The sequence below is a fragment of the Anas acuta genome, chromosome 9, assembly GCF_963932015.1.
Source record: "Anas acuta chromosome 9, bAnaAcu1.1, whole genome shotgun sequence".
Taxonomy (NCBI): Eukaryota; Metazoa; Chordata; class Aves; order Anseriformes; family Anatidae; genus Anas; species Anas acuta.
The window spans coordinates 1,208,161-1,221,858 of NC_088987.1; the positions used below are offsets into that span (position 1 = coordinate 1,208,161).

The 13,698-nt window shown below is 42.2% G+C and overlaps 2 protein-coding genes and 1 long non-coding RNA gene across 11 annotated transcripts in view; 1 reads left to right on the top strand and 2 right to left on the bottom strand.

The window, feature by feature from the left end:
- The window catches only part of MME (membrane metalloendopeptidase), a 39,514-nt gene extending 36,550 nt beyond the window's left edge, over positions 1 to 2,964 (top strand). For all 5 annotated transcript variants that reach the window (XM_068691979.1, XM_068691978.1, XM_068691977.1 and 2 more), the window contains exon 23: positions 1,528 to 2,964. In XM_068691979.1, the coding sequence (XP_068548080.1) occupies positions 1,528 to 1,627 (100 nt within the window). In that variant the 3' untranslated portion in view covers positions 1,628 to 2,964. The remainder of the gene's footprint in view (positions 1 to 1,527) is intronic.
- Positions 597 to 7,827, bottom strand: LOC137861020 (uncharacterized). Its single transcript, XR_011099325.1, has 2 exons — positions 7,662 to 7,827; positions 597 to 719 (listed from the first exon to the last, which is right to left on the bottom strand). It is a non-coding gene; the product is annotated as an uncharacterized lncRNA (long non-coding RNA).
- Positions 7,828 to 8,601: 774 nt separating this feature from the next.
- Positions 8,602 to 13,366, bottom strand: STRIT1 (small transmembrane regulator of ion transport 1). Of its 5 annotated transcripts, XM_068691985.1 has the most exons (4): positions 12,820 to 12,929; positions 12,619 to 12,703; positions 8,873 to 8,972; positions 8,602 to 8,790 (listed from the first exon to the last, which is right to left on the bottom strand). In XM_068691985.1, the coding sequence occupies exons 2-3, from the start codon at positions 12,629 to 12,631 to the stop codon at positions 8,878 to 8,880; spliced, it is 108 nt and encodes a 35-aa protein (XP_068548086.1). In that variant the 5' UTR covers positions 12,632 to 12,703; positions 12,820 to 12,929; the 3' UTR covers positions 8,602 to 8,790; positions 8,873 to 8,877. The 5 variants fall into 5 exon arrangements, with proteins under 5 accessions (XP_068548086.1, XP_068548083.1, XP_068548082.1 ...); XM_068691982.1 differs by lacking the exon at positions 12,619 to 12,703 and having other exon boundaries at positions 8,602 to 8,807; positions 12,820 to 13,366; XM_068691981.1 differs by lacking the exon at positions 12,619 to 12,703 and having other exon boundaries at positions 12,820 to 13,347.
- Between the last annotated feature and the right edge of the window lie 332 nt (positions 13,367 to 13,698).

Here is a 13,698-nt window from a genome sequence, read left to right on the forward strand (position 1 = left end):
CTCTTGCTTATCCCACATGCTTAAATATTTGGTGAAAGCAGTGACTGTTCCTACAGTTGCTCCTTGACTGGCATTTCACTGTGGGTGGTTTTTATACCATACGCAGACCTCTCCTAGAGGCAATTTGTGCACAAGTCCTACAAGCAGCCGAGTTCAGCTGCGGCACTCATGAACTTTGCCTCTTCCTTCCATACCTAATTTCTATGAAGCATGAGTCCCCTGAAGTTTACCAGTTCAGCATCTTCACATAATTGTATTTGTGTATATTTTGGGCACATTACATCATGCTTGTGCTGTTTCACATCAGGATGAAAGGCTATAAAATTTATATCCAATTACACAAATATTAATGAGGAACTGTAATATCATAGTTAGAACATGAGGCAATTTTCAGGATGAGGCATACCTAAGAGATCTGAAGTAGAAAGCATTTCAGTACACTTTTTGTTTGTAACATATGCAAATAGACCCAAAATACTTCTTGTTCTGTTTCTGGTGAACTCGCACTTTAGCAGTTCTTGGCCGCTAAACAGTGAAACCCTACTAAATCACTTAAATACATAGCCCAGAAAAATGGCGAAAAAATAGAAAGTTTCCTCCTGCACTGCTGCTGAGACCAGCTGGGAAATATTTTCGCTTTTGATCTTGTGGAGCCTGTCAAATCATTGCAGATGTCACCTGCTGAACTTCACCTCAATTTCTCCGGACGCTTGCTGTTTCTGTTGAATGTAATCATTATGATTATTCACAGAACAACCAAAAATTACTCACAGGAGCAGTCCCTCAAATAATTCCTGGTCCACAATCCATGTGCATCAGTATTTATGTTTGACATTTGCAGCTGAAGTTGTTTTCTAGCATAGACATGTGCATGCTATATTTCCATTCCTGAAGGAACGAGCAACTCCTCTCAGTTACATTCACACATGTTCACAATTACAAATACAAAACCACTTTAGCTGCTACGTCCTCATACTCACTTGAGATCTGCTGTTTGTATGAGGTTTTTTTCCAGGAAACTTGTTCACTGGAACATTTGTGAAAACACCCAGAGAAGCAATATGATATTAGTTAAAATCTGGTTGGTGTAAAAATGTAAATGAATATTCTCTGAAAAATTATACCATAATCCTCCACCTCGGGGTCTTGTTTTCCCGTTAGCAGGAAACTTATCAGCAAAAGATAGCTATGAAAAAAATCTCAGTGAGAATAAACAACAGGCAGTAAAGCTGTTGGTATAGAAATAAAATGAAGTCTTTGTAGAGCCCATAATGAGGAAGGTCTGGTCCTATATTTCTGGGGATTGCAAAAGGGAATGTAAGACTGGAGGGAGAAGACACAGCCACCACTTTAGGTGAAAGGGAACCAACAGTCAGAGCTGAGAAATACATGCATTTCCCACAGTTTTTTGAAGTGATGGGGGAGAAACGTTATGAAATGTGGATCTTTGGTTTGCTTGTTTGTTTTGCTTTTGCTTTTAAATGAAGGGAATTAAAAATGCCAAGATATTCTTGTTTTGTTTTAAAGGGTCATAGGATCATTGCAAAACTCTCAGGAGTTTTCTGAAGCCTTTTCGTGTACCACGAAAAACTACATGGACCCTACTAAAAAATGCCGAGTTTGGTAACGGAGCTGCGAGCCTTGCATCTCAAGAAGCTTTGCAGAAGAAGAGAAATTTTGAACTACTTTTTAGAAGGGGAGGAGGGAAGAAAATTGTTGGATACCTTCTACAAAAGTCACTGTAATTCTTAGTAAACAGGCAAACATAAACAATCACATATCAAATCAATCTATTTCTCAAATGAAGGACTAATACCAATGCAGCAGTTAGCTGTTCTAGCTAACCAGCTGCTTTTCCTATCACTGAACCCTGCAGAATCTAAATCACTCGACAGTGTGCAGTAACATTTCACTCATAGTTAATCCTGCTGCCCATGGGTCGCTGGCACTTTGGATTGTATTGGTTTTTTTTGAAATGTCAAAGTACGAGGCATCATCTCCCACTGGTTGGTGAATGCATAGTTGCAATTAAGCAGAGGAAGAAAATATTAAGTAACTCATGGTTTTAGACATCATAATATGATAATGAGACAACAGTTGGTATCCTGTGTCAGACTTTGTACCCTCTGCTGTAAGGATAAATCTGTTCTACCAAATGCTTTCATTTCTACTTGAAACCATTTATAAAAGAGGAGTCCAAAGACCTGCTGGAATTAATTTCTCACTAATTATGCCAGTGTGTATTATTTGAACTCACTATTTACAACAGTTTATTTAGTACTTTCCAGCCAAACTGAAATTGTAGGTAATTTATTAATTTTTGAACATGTAATCTGTAAGATTGCGACTAAGACCCTTTCACGGTTTTCTAAGCTTTTTCTTGTTTTCTCTAAAGTTGGTCTTTTTAAAAGTTTCTAGCAATGTACAAACCATAGTTTTTATATTTAAATCTGAGCTACACTTCTGACTTGAAGTATTGTAATATATTTTATCAGCATCTGCATAGAACTGGGAAATTTGATTAAAGCATGGTGTTAGGCAATAGGACAGAGTCTACAAAACAGAGCTCTTCGATGGAGTACACCAGTAAGTGTACCATCAAGTACAGTTTTCAGGCTGACTTTCTCAGTATTTAGGGTTTTGATCCTGCACATAATCTGTATATGTTCTGATCGATGTCAGTCCTCACATCAATAAAGCTGCAGAGCTGCTTGCAAGAACGGAGCTTTAAATAAGAAGGTAACAGGCTTTAAATCTGCAGTGACACGTGTTGGACATCCTCATGCAGATTGCAAAGGAACTTACTGCTTTGTATACCAAAGCAAACAGATTTCCAAAAATAAGTAGCAGATACCTCAGATGACTGCTACAATAGGTACATTTGAAAACCTATGTTCCTTTTAGCTTTTTGGGTTTGTCATCTGATAAACACATTTTGATAATAAACTGAAATTATGAGCCAAATGCAATGCGTGTTCTTTATAGGAAGTATAGAAACACAAAAGCCATATTGTCCCTATAAATGAACTTCTGTACCTGCCCCTGAGCACTGCACCCTCAACATCTATAAAAACTGACAAGGAGAATTCAAGTCACTTTGTTCTAGTTTCAAAACCAGATGTTAATAGGTTGTATAGTAGCCAACGAAATCACACCAAAATCGACCGCAATAAACTTTCTCTTACAAGAGACATTAACCTGATGGCGTTCAAATGAAATTTAATCTTTTATAAACCCAGGTCCACAAAGCTATGAAACAGGGAGCACTGTTAGCCCCGTTGTACAGCTAAGTACGGTACTACAGAAATTCTGAAAGTAACTAAATAAATAAGTGGGTCATTACATACAGAATAAGTAATAATAAATGTAACTAAATAAATACAGTCACTAATTAGTGAGCAGAATAGCAAATAAAAAAAATCTCTTTATAGTAATATGAATAAATCACTATGAGAAGATCAGTTCTAACGTCTGTTCAGTAGTGGATCAGCAAGCTTTTTCTGATACACTTACTAGCTAATTTTTCATTTGCTTGCTGGACAAACAAAAAGCTGGAAAGCATATTTATTGTTGTTGGAGATAGGGATTCCTTCTTTTAATTTTCAACAGCAGGCATAGTACCCAGGAAAATTTTTTCACTTCCAAACAACCCAACTTTTACATTCATGAGTGACAGGATATTTTCCCTAAAGCCCCCATTTCATCACTATGTGCGCATGCCCATGGATCTAAATCACTTCCAAAAACACCACCTGAGACCCCCCCTTCCTTCCTCTATACAGCTGTGGTAGCCACAGGCCTTCAGGAATGAGTGCGGCTGCTGGCGCCTTGTTCCCCCATTGGAATAGGTGGGGAAATAAATGAAGGCTCGGCTCTACTCCTGGCTAAAGCAGCTGAATGAGAACTGTGCGGAGAGCTATGAGTACTGAAACAAGCCCTGGCAGGAAACAACTACACTGCAGGACCAGGGGAAAACAAAAGCGATTGTGCCTCTGCAGTACAGCCCTCAGCGCCTGCTGGCACCAGTCCTGGGGCTCGGCACATCATCCACCACCTCCCTTCAGTCCAGTCTTCTCCAGTTCTTACCCTAAAGTCACCTGGCACAGCAGCCAAGTGCAGCAAAACCACACAGCAGCATTTAACAGGAAAATAAAATGTACCGGGCGTGTATTAGAAGCCAAACTCTACCTAGGGACAGTTATTTCCTCACACATGCAGAAGTGAAATGCAGGTCTTCATAAGAGAAACGTAGCACTAATAATTTAGATGCAAGCTGTCTGACATTAAGCAAGCAGTGACAACCAGAACATAACTTTCATCACAGCTTGCAAACTAATTAGTGCCAGGGAGGCTCTTCCTTCATAGAATGTTAATGTCAGGGAAGTATTTATAGATATGGCATGGAAACCATCACCCAAAGGCTTCAAAAACAACAAGGAACTTGTAGGATTGTTGCCAGCTTCTGCAGAAGCTTACAGTTAGTCTCTCTGGTTATAAATATGTCTTTGGAATGTTTTGGTTAATGTAACCTCCCACTGCAGCAGCCTGATGAAACTTCAGCTAATCCATGCAATGCAAACGCTGACATCGGTCAGCTCGTTACCAACGCATTAACGAACCAGGTACACACAACCCATAACCATCACTAAATAATTCAGCCAAGGAGCACAGATGCAGTGATTCCCCAACAAGCAGCTTCGCTTCCTCTGCCCAGGGAAGCTCGCTGAAGCTGCATGCTGAAGCCACGGGCAACCTGCTGCCAAGAGCCACTAAAGTCATGAAAAGGGGGGAGGGTTGGAAAAAGGCATCAGCTCTGCTTACAGGGAACTGGAGCTCAGGTGATGCCAAACAGCTCTTCAGATGTCAATGGCATTATACCAATAACCAAAGCCCTGCCCAGTGTCGTAACAACACATCCCATGTACTGGTGCGGTGGTGGAGACACTGGAGCTATTGCCACACAACAACAGCACTACCTTAATTTTGGTAGAAATCCAAAGTGTATGTTTTCTTGAGAAATAATAATAGTGTTGTTTTGTTGTTTTTTTCTCTTCAGTGGAAGGGGATGCTTGTGATTTATGGGAAGAAAAAAAAACCTGCAGAACTTATTTCCCAATCCACCCCTGCTAGTGTGGGAAGTTTCAGCAGTGCATTGTACTGTTTCGTAATGAAAAGGCGCATGAGTGGGTTGTACTGCAGACAGATGCAAAAGGCCACTTTGCATAGTGGTCAGCGCGCTTTAAGCAGTGTGTAGGGTGCATATTTTCTCAGAATAATCCTCTTTTTATTAGTCTACACTAGTAGCAGGAGCTTCCTTTCCACTGAACAGCAGACAGCTCATGAGCCACCCTAGAAACATCTTTGTTTTGCCCTGCCCTTGCCCTTTGAGCAGTGATTTCAATTCACCATCTTATGTCTTAGTCTGTAGGGCAAAAAAAAAAATAAATAGAATAATAAAAATAAATAATAATAAAAGCAAACACAGATACTGGGAACTACCTAATGATCTGAAGAGAGTACGTATTTATTTGTCTTTTCCAAATGAGATCCTTCTGCTCTCAAACATCACGTAAAGCAAAAATTTATGTTTTAGATCTGTACTTTTTAATTTGAAACATTTAATGTCAGATGTTGTTAGACACCTGAAAAAGCTGCTTGGGACATCTGGATCTTTCAGAACTGTGTATGTTCATCAGTGCCTGGTACATAAACGTGTTCATTCTGCTCCAGACTCGGGAAGAGGCGCGGTTTGCACGTCCCTGTCCTGGCGGTGGCTGTGGCCGGGCAGCTGGGGCCAGGCGAGTGGCACAGTGCAGCTGTGCAGGCTGGAGCTGGGATCAAAGCCACGAGGCAGCTGCAGGAGAGCTGCTGTCGGCTCTGTCACACCGCTGGCATGGTGCAGACCATACACAAGCTGACAAGCTGCTCTAAGAGCCTCGCTCCTTGCTTTGTCCGCTCACAAAGGGAAGAACAAGCTCACGAGAAAAGAGATTGGAACTTGGTGTAATGGCTGTCACCTAACTTCTCAGCACAAGGTTTTCAGGGCAAAACCACCATAAAATTAACTTACTCGTGCACCGACTTCTCTGTGTCTTCAAGGGGCCTCCCAGTTGTTTGAACAGTCAGAGCCAGTAGCAAGACTGGACAGTCTCAGTCTTAGAAAATGAGGCATTAGTCCCTAAAATGAGATAATGTATGCTCGGACTAGCCTCTTAGAGAGCTTAGAGCAGGTGGTGTCATAAAGAAGCAGCTGCCACAGAGGTTTGGACTCTGCAGCTCTCCAGGAGACCGCACGGTTTATCCCCTCAGGGCAGCTGAGGAAGACTTCTTGTGAAATGAGCTGATGTCAAAGGGGCAAGGTAGCTTGGTGTTACAATTCCCAAAACTAGATGTCACACGTCAGTGCTTCAGCTAATAGCTGCTGGAGTTGCAAAGGAATTTTCATGGTTGCACCAACGCCAAATACATTTATTTTTCCCCCACTTCCCTAAAGGATAACAGACAGTGACCACAGATGGAGACAGGATGTCTGATTAATGTGCCTTCCTCCTCTTCTCAGAATTAATTCAGAGCGCCTGAGCAAGAGTCACAGGAGTTTCTTACCCAACCTCATCAAGGGGTCATTAAGGTTTTTTCCACATTTCCTTAAATGTACATCTTGTTAGAATCATGACAGAACAGAAATATTTTAGTATAAAAATCTTTGGGCTCAAAACTGAGCTGTGAAAATGCAGTAGTTGAGATTATCTGATCACTTCTGATTTTAAACAAACAGGTCACTGGACAGTCTCGAGGCACATTACATAGCAGGTAAATATAATTAACTCCAATTATAATAATAAAAAAAAAAAGACAACCCCCTTGCACAAGATAAACAGGATGCCACTCTGAATCTGACCTACAATTCTAGGCACACTATGCTGCAGAACAGACTTCCCAACCTTAAAACATGCCTGATATTTTCTTTTTGAAGGATGTACACGTTTCCATTTCATTACAATAGATTCCATGAAATTTTCCCTATAAGACTAGAAACACATCCTCAGGCCTCACAAGAAGATAACTCCTGCATGATTCTGAACAGTTTTGAGGTTCCTTAGCTAGTAGCAGCTATTCTAAGTTTGATATTCATTGATGTCTTACGTAAAGCCAACTTTCTAAGGAAAGGCATTGAGTATTGCACCAAGGCTGATTAGGACAATGCAATCATACCTTCAGATGACTGCACTACATGTTGGTATGTCATGCAATGCCTCCTAGCATTTGCATGGTACAGCCTCCCTCACCTAAAGACCTGTGACCCTCCCAGCAACTGCCCTAGTTTGATAGGTGAGAGTCTGAACTGCCTTGGTACTGCACAGAAGTGTGCTGACACCAAAACACAAATCTGGGAAATTCAGAAAATCAGCCCACCTTGGGACCAAACTAAAGAAAAGGTCCTCTCATGTCTCTTCCTCCTCTTAGTGAAGCAGGAAACATCTACAAGGCTTTAAAAACATAAAAAAATAAAGCACGAAATGTATGACTGAAGGCCTCAGTCCTTTCTGCTAGTCCACAGTGAGGTGGAGATCATTAAAGTGCAACATTTGCATGTGAATATTAGAGCACAAGACTGACCATGGAGCCCAACAGCACAGCTGGCATATGGCATGCACACATACCTTGTGTGCATGGTCTGCAGCTCACCTCTCTGCTGTGCTACAGACTTCTCCCAACACTGCAACCAATATTAAAATGATGCTTTTCCTCGTGTTGAAAGCAGCACTCGCCTGCTGCTACCACCAGGCAGTTCTGCTTCTTCTCTGCAAACAGCCTGCGGGTTGCCTGGGAGTACTTACAGCTGTGGCGAGTTGTGCACCTGATGGCAGATAGTCACCCTCAGGCAGCAGGGCAGCACCACCTGTCCTCCTGCTGCAGGCCCGAAGGATGTTTGGCCACCTGTTTTTGAAGGCCTCCAGTAATCAGTAACATTGATTATTATGCTTAAAAACTTCTTCCAGCATGTCTGTGTCTTTACCACATAGACAGACTGTATCTCACCCGCTGGTTCTCCACTAATTCCTGCTGTGTGTCACAAAGCAAAGGTTATTCCCTTCATTTTTTATTAAGGTTTTGAAGAATAATATTTTTTTAAGTTTTCTCTGTTTTAGGCTGAACCACTTCAGTGTGTTCATTTTGTCCCTGGTTACACGTTATAAATCCCAGTTCCCTGTTGCTGCCCTCCTCTGAATCCCTGTATTTGTCCTTTAAAACAGTTCCTGAAAGGTGTCGAAAATTAATTTTCACCTATTGCATTGCATTTTTTCCAGAGCAGTTCTTTAGTTTCATTCTAACACCGTTCCCCTATATCCCATTTGCTGCCAGCAGAGGGGAGCTGCCGGCACGCCACAAGCCAGGCCTGGCATGCCAAGCAATGACCTCGATCCAGCCTCATGGCATTTAATTCAACAAGAACTGGATTGGATTCCAGTGCAAAAAATACAAGATAGGGCCCTGAATATCATTCATACAGAAAAGACCAGCAGTTAATTTGGATTAACATCCAGACAGGTATCTGACCTACCACTGGACTCCAAAAACCACTCACTCCATTGCAAACCATTTGAAAATCAGGAAATTGGTTTAATGATTCTTCCTACCTAGCATTTCACACCTTTGTTGCAGATAAAAAGTATACACCATATCTAGAGTTGATATTAAAAATAATTCATTTTATAGATATTTTTGTCATTCGGCATTCCAATTTACTTTCAGGTTCTTCCAGTCAACATCATTGGAAATTCTTCTGTCCTGTAAGACAAAGAAAACTACATTTTAAAGATGGCAATGCACACCAAAGCAAGCAGGGGTGGATATGATACAGGTCACTTACTTCTGTCAGGAGAAGACGATGTAAACCATCAGGGCACAACCCACGATCCAGCCAACTGCAAGGAGAATAGGGACAACGAGACGGGAAAGTGGGACTGGGGCTGAAAGACAATAGAGGATCTTTTTCAGAGAGGTCACATTACAAAACCGTAATTATCACAGAGCAAAAAAGATACCTGTGAGCTTGGGCCACATCTATGACTGCTATTTTTGGCACGGAGTCACCCTGTCTTGGCACACATACTACATATACATAGCAAAGCCCCAAGAAATTTCCACTCTCTGGGCTCTGCAATCAGATAGGCCAGAGGCTTAGCACTTCCAAAAGTACCAGAGTGCAGAGAGGAGACAGAAACCTGCTTCTGTCCTTGGGCTCCACAGGTCACCAGGAGAACATCTGGGCTGGACTGCCCTGACGGCAGCTCCCCAGGCAGATTCAGGCTCAATACCCTGACAGCACCTTCCAGAAGCAAGTCTCATGAGGTTGGCAACAGTAAATTAAACACGCAGTGATTAGTTAATACTGTACCCGTTTAATTTAAGATTGGGGTGCCTGGGGCCACAAAGAGGGGATGCATCCAAGGGATGTTTGCCAGGCTCTGTGCCTTAGGAGCTCACAGCTCGTCTCGGTGCCTTTTGTGCACAGTGTCTGACTTAGCCCTCTCCTCTCCTCTTACTGTAGTGATACGTGGTAGTTACGGTTCATGCAATTATCCACTGAAAGGGTTTTACCCACATTAAAGGAAGAAAATAACACAAGTTTCCAATGGGAATGTCCCACCTGTGTGCCTGAGTCGGGCCGGACACAAAGGCATGATGTCCTGCCTGTCCAGTCTGGTGGTACCAGGACAAGCTAATAAATAACGGAGACACAGAGCAAGTGCTGGTGGTGGTTCTGCGAGAAGCATGCAGAAAGCAGGAAGAGGCCTTTAAATAAACAGGTGTCTGTACAGCACCAGAAGTTCACAGGCCCTTCCATCAGTTTGCTGCAACCAGCAGAAGGTTGTCAGAAAGCAGCACATCAACCTTTGGGGTTGTGTTAGCTACCAGCATACTGCAGCACGTTAACGTACACCTTTCTGCAGTTAAAGGTGTTTTAAGGGGTTGACAAATTATCTAAAACTATTCACAACACCTTGCATAGTTTAGACATGCCATGATATTCTGTGGTGTATCTACGGAGAGGGAAAAAGAGCACATAGACAGATAATCTGCATGTCCTGCCATTGAAATATAAAGCCCACAAGCAACCATGCAGCACAAGAATAAAACTCTGCTCTGAAATCAGGTGTCCTGCCACGGGGGAATCCCTTACCTGTTTTCTTTAAAGACTGTTCGACCCTTTGTAAGGGAAAGCTAATTCTGCTGGGAATCATTTCTCTTTCCTTGCCACTTTTTCTAAAGGTCCTATTACCACTAAAGGGCTGGATCCTACTGGAGTACATGGAAGTATTTTGACAGAGCTCTGCTCGCTTGCCAAGGTGTCTGCTGAACATGGTGTTGTGTTATATGAGACGTGGTTTCAATGCAGGAAGGTGAGAGGAGCAAGCAGCCGCTGCCGGGCCAGCAGGAATGCTGCGCCCAGCATTGGTCAGGAGGCAGCGAGCAGCTGGCTCTGAGGGATAGGGTTTCACAGGAGCCATTGGGAGTACTTGTGTTTCATGGTTTAAGAACAGAAATGAGCGTGAGATCATTTGCCGTGGTCTCCTGCATGTCACGGGACAGATACCCTGAGCTAGAGTAAGGTGACTGCGAGGAAGACTGCGTGTTATGCCACGAGAGGCTGCAGCATGACATACGGACACAGCTAGGGGATGTCCCAGCAGGTAACCCATTTGCTAGGCCTCAGAAGAAGGTGACACACTCCAAGGTTCCAATATTTGGTCCACAGGAAAATTATCCCAAGAGTAAATCTGACAATCAGGTACCACCCTCGCCACAGAGCAGGGCTGCGCACACTGGCAGCCAGAAGGAGCCTCAGCACAGCCCGGTTCTCAGGCCGAGGTGGTGATGAGGTGTGGAGGGACAGCAGCAGAGCAGGACACTCCTAAGGAGCTGTGCTTTGGAAAGAAATAAATGACCCTTTTACCGAAACCTGCAGGGAACCAGCCAAGATCCTAAAATGGGAGGTGTCATTACAATCACTGTTCTTATGGCTGCAAATGGGAGCAGAACAGCGAGGGAAATATGAGTCGCTGAGCAGCAGCCACGAGCATTGCCTCCAAACAGATGAAGGAAACCAAGCCCAGCTTCCCAGGTTTGAGCCAGAGCCCGCTGAAATCTAAAAGAACAATTCTGGGTGGCAGCAAGGATGAATAAAGGAATCTCACTGTGACCCCTGTACCTAAATTAGCATTCTAAGAATTATTTTCTTTTTCCCCATTACAGTAATAACAATAACTTCAGACATGAATTTATCTCAGAATAAACAGAGAGGAGCTGATCAGAGTGGCAAACACAGCACTTTTGCTCTGCTACAGGAGAGCTCCTCAGTCAAACAGACTGAGCCTGGAGCTGTCCACCACAGGATACCCAAGGAGCAGTGACACCGAGGAGTCCTCAACCACACAACACAGCAGCAGAGATTTCCAAGCTAGGTACTCCCTAAATATACTGAGAAAATTTATCTAGTCTCTATATTCTCTTTTTTTTTTTTTTTTTTTTTTTTTCTTTTTTTTTTAAGACCTTTTATCCAGAACTATAAATTTGCTTGGTTTTACTGCCTGTACTTGGTCAACCAACTGCCATGAGCTCATCAATGCCTGTGGTCTCACTGGGCTGCCTTCACCCTGAAATGCCTGAGCCCAACAGTACTGACAAGGACGGGTAAAAGAATTACCCCAACACACTTGCAAAAAATTCCCACTTGATTTAAACACGTACAGGCCTGGCAGGTGAAGAGGTGAAGCTTTCCCCTGTGCAAGCTTGTCAAGCTCGAACCCACAGACTTATGCTCCCTGCTCCAAAATGCCTCAGGATTTTGCTGAAGTTTTCTTTGTGTTTCATCTCAGGAAGCGATACATGGCCAGACTACTGCCCCCTCACTGCGATGGCAGCTTGAGCTCCACGCTAGGCAGCAGAAACTTGGGAGGGAAGGTGTGAGCAACCCCTCAAGTAAAAATTCCTTTTACAAGGAAGAGCACTGCCTGAATAGCTGTGCGCACAGCTGACACCACATTTAAGCTTATAGTTCTTCTACCATCCAAACCTCTCACGGTGAAACAAATAGAAAGCAACAGTGACTACAAAATGCAATTTTATAAAATGCCTTTTCTCATCTTCAGTGGATTTGTGCTTATAGCAAATAATACATTATTAAAACTTCACTCTGCTCGGTCACTTGGGCTTTGTGGGGTTAAAATCTAAACTAATGTGAGTTCACCTAGCATTACGCTCAGATTTCAGCTACACAGTACATTTAAATTACTGGCAAACATAACTCCTTTTGCATGGTTCAGTTTAATTATGTTCAACAACTTAAAATTGTTACTACAGAGGACTAAAGATGACAAAACTGGTAGAATTCAAAGATACAGGAGGAACCCAGGTTACTTTAAATTCACCGCTGCTAATGCAATCAGCTTTTAAACTCTTCCACTTTCTTACTAGAAAGTAGCATATGGTATATCAAACAAGACTTACAACCTTACAAATAACTGAGTATTTCCACTTTACATTGCTCAGAGTTATGATTTTTAAGAATATGCTGTTACATTAATCACATTAACATTTAATTGTGCATCTTACCTGGTTCTGCCATTCCTCCCTCTGCTGGTTTTATTGACAAGATTTAAGGTTTGCTTCTGCAGTTGTTCTTGTGAGCCTTGGGATGCTTTAAATAGAGCAATATTTGGAACGTGCTGCAGCTGCCTTGCTTGCTGATGCCAGTTTTTGGCTATATGCATTCAATTGTTTAAAAGGACAGGAGTTCAAGGTATTCAAGCTTACCTCTTCCTATTCCTGCAATTGCACATCTGTTTTTAAAGAAGGGTGAGCAAAGAGGGGTCGTTATTTGGTGCAGAAGAAAAACGAGGGTGAGGACAGCTTTACGGTCTCTTAACGACATGGTAAGTTTGTGTAATATTTATGTGCATCCACATACTTTGAACATGACAGGGATCCAGTTCATTTTTAATCTCCCATGTCTCCTCTCTTCCCCCTCCTATCAAAAACCAAAGCCAAATCCTAGTTGGTAATACTTGTATATGGAGTTCTCTTAATGTCATTAGTTATTTACTAAGCTTCACCAGTATCTCCTACTTCACAAAGCACACACGCACTTTTAGTGTCTTGCCTATGAAAGGTTACAATGTACAGCCACAGCTTTTCATTATTGCCATGAGTAGTAGCCAACAAAATTCAAGGAAGGCACGTTCCTAAAACAATCTGAGAATGATTTTGTCTTAAGCAGAATACAAGGAGGTTAATCAAAAATAATTATAAACTGCAGTCTCTAATTCAGAAAGAAAAAAAAAAAAAAAGAAAAAAAAAGAAAGAAAAAGAAAGAAAAAGAAAAAAAAAAAAAAAAAAAAAAGAAATGAGTGCCAGATCTCTGCCATAAGGACAAACTGCACATTAGCTTGTATCCATACAAGGAATGCTCCATATAAAGATCCCTTGGAGTGATCCTGGCCACGGTCTTTGACCAATAAGCATAAGAAATTCACTTAAAGCTTACCAGGAAAATGAAATCCTGTACAGAACATTCAGAGGAACATGCAGGTTGCATCACACATCAGTGAGGAGCCCCCAAGCAAACACTTCTGTTCAGGCATGGGAGGCCATTTTATCTAACTTTTAGTGAGTTTATACATAATGCCACTTCAG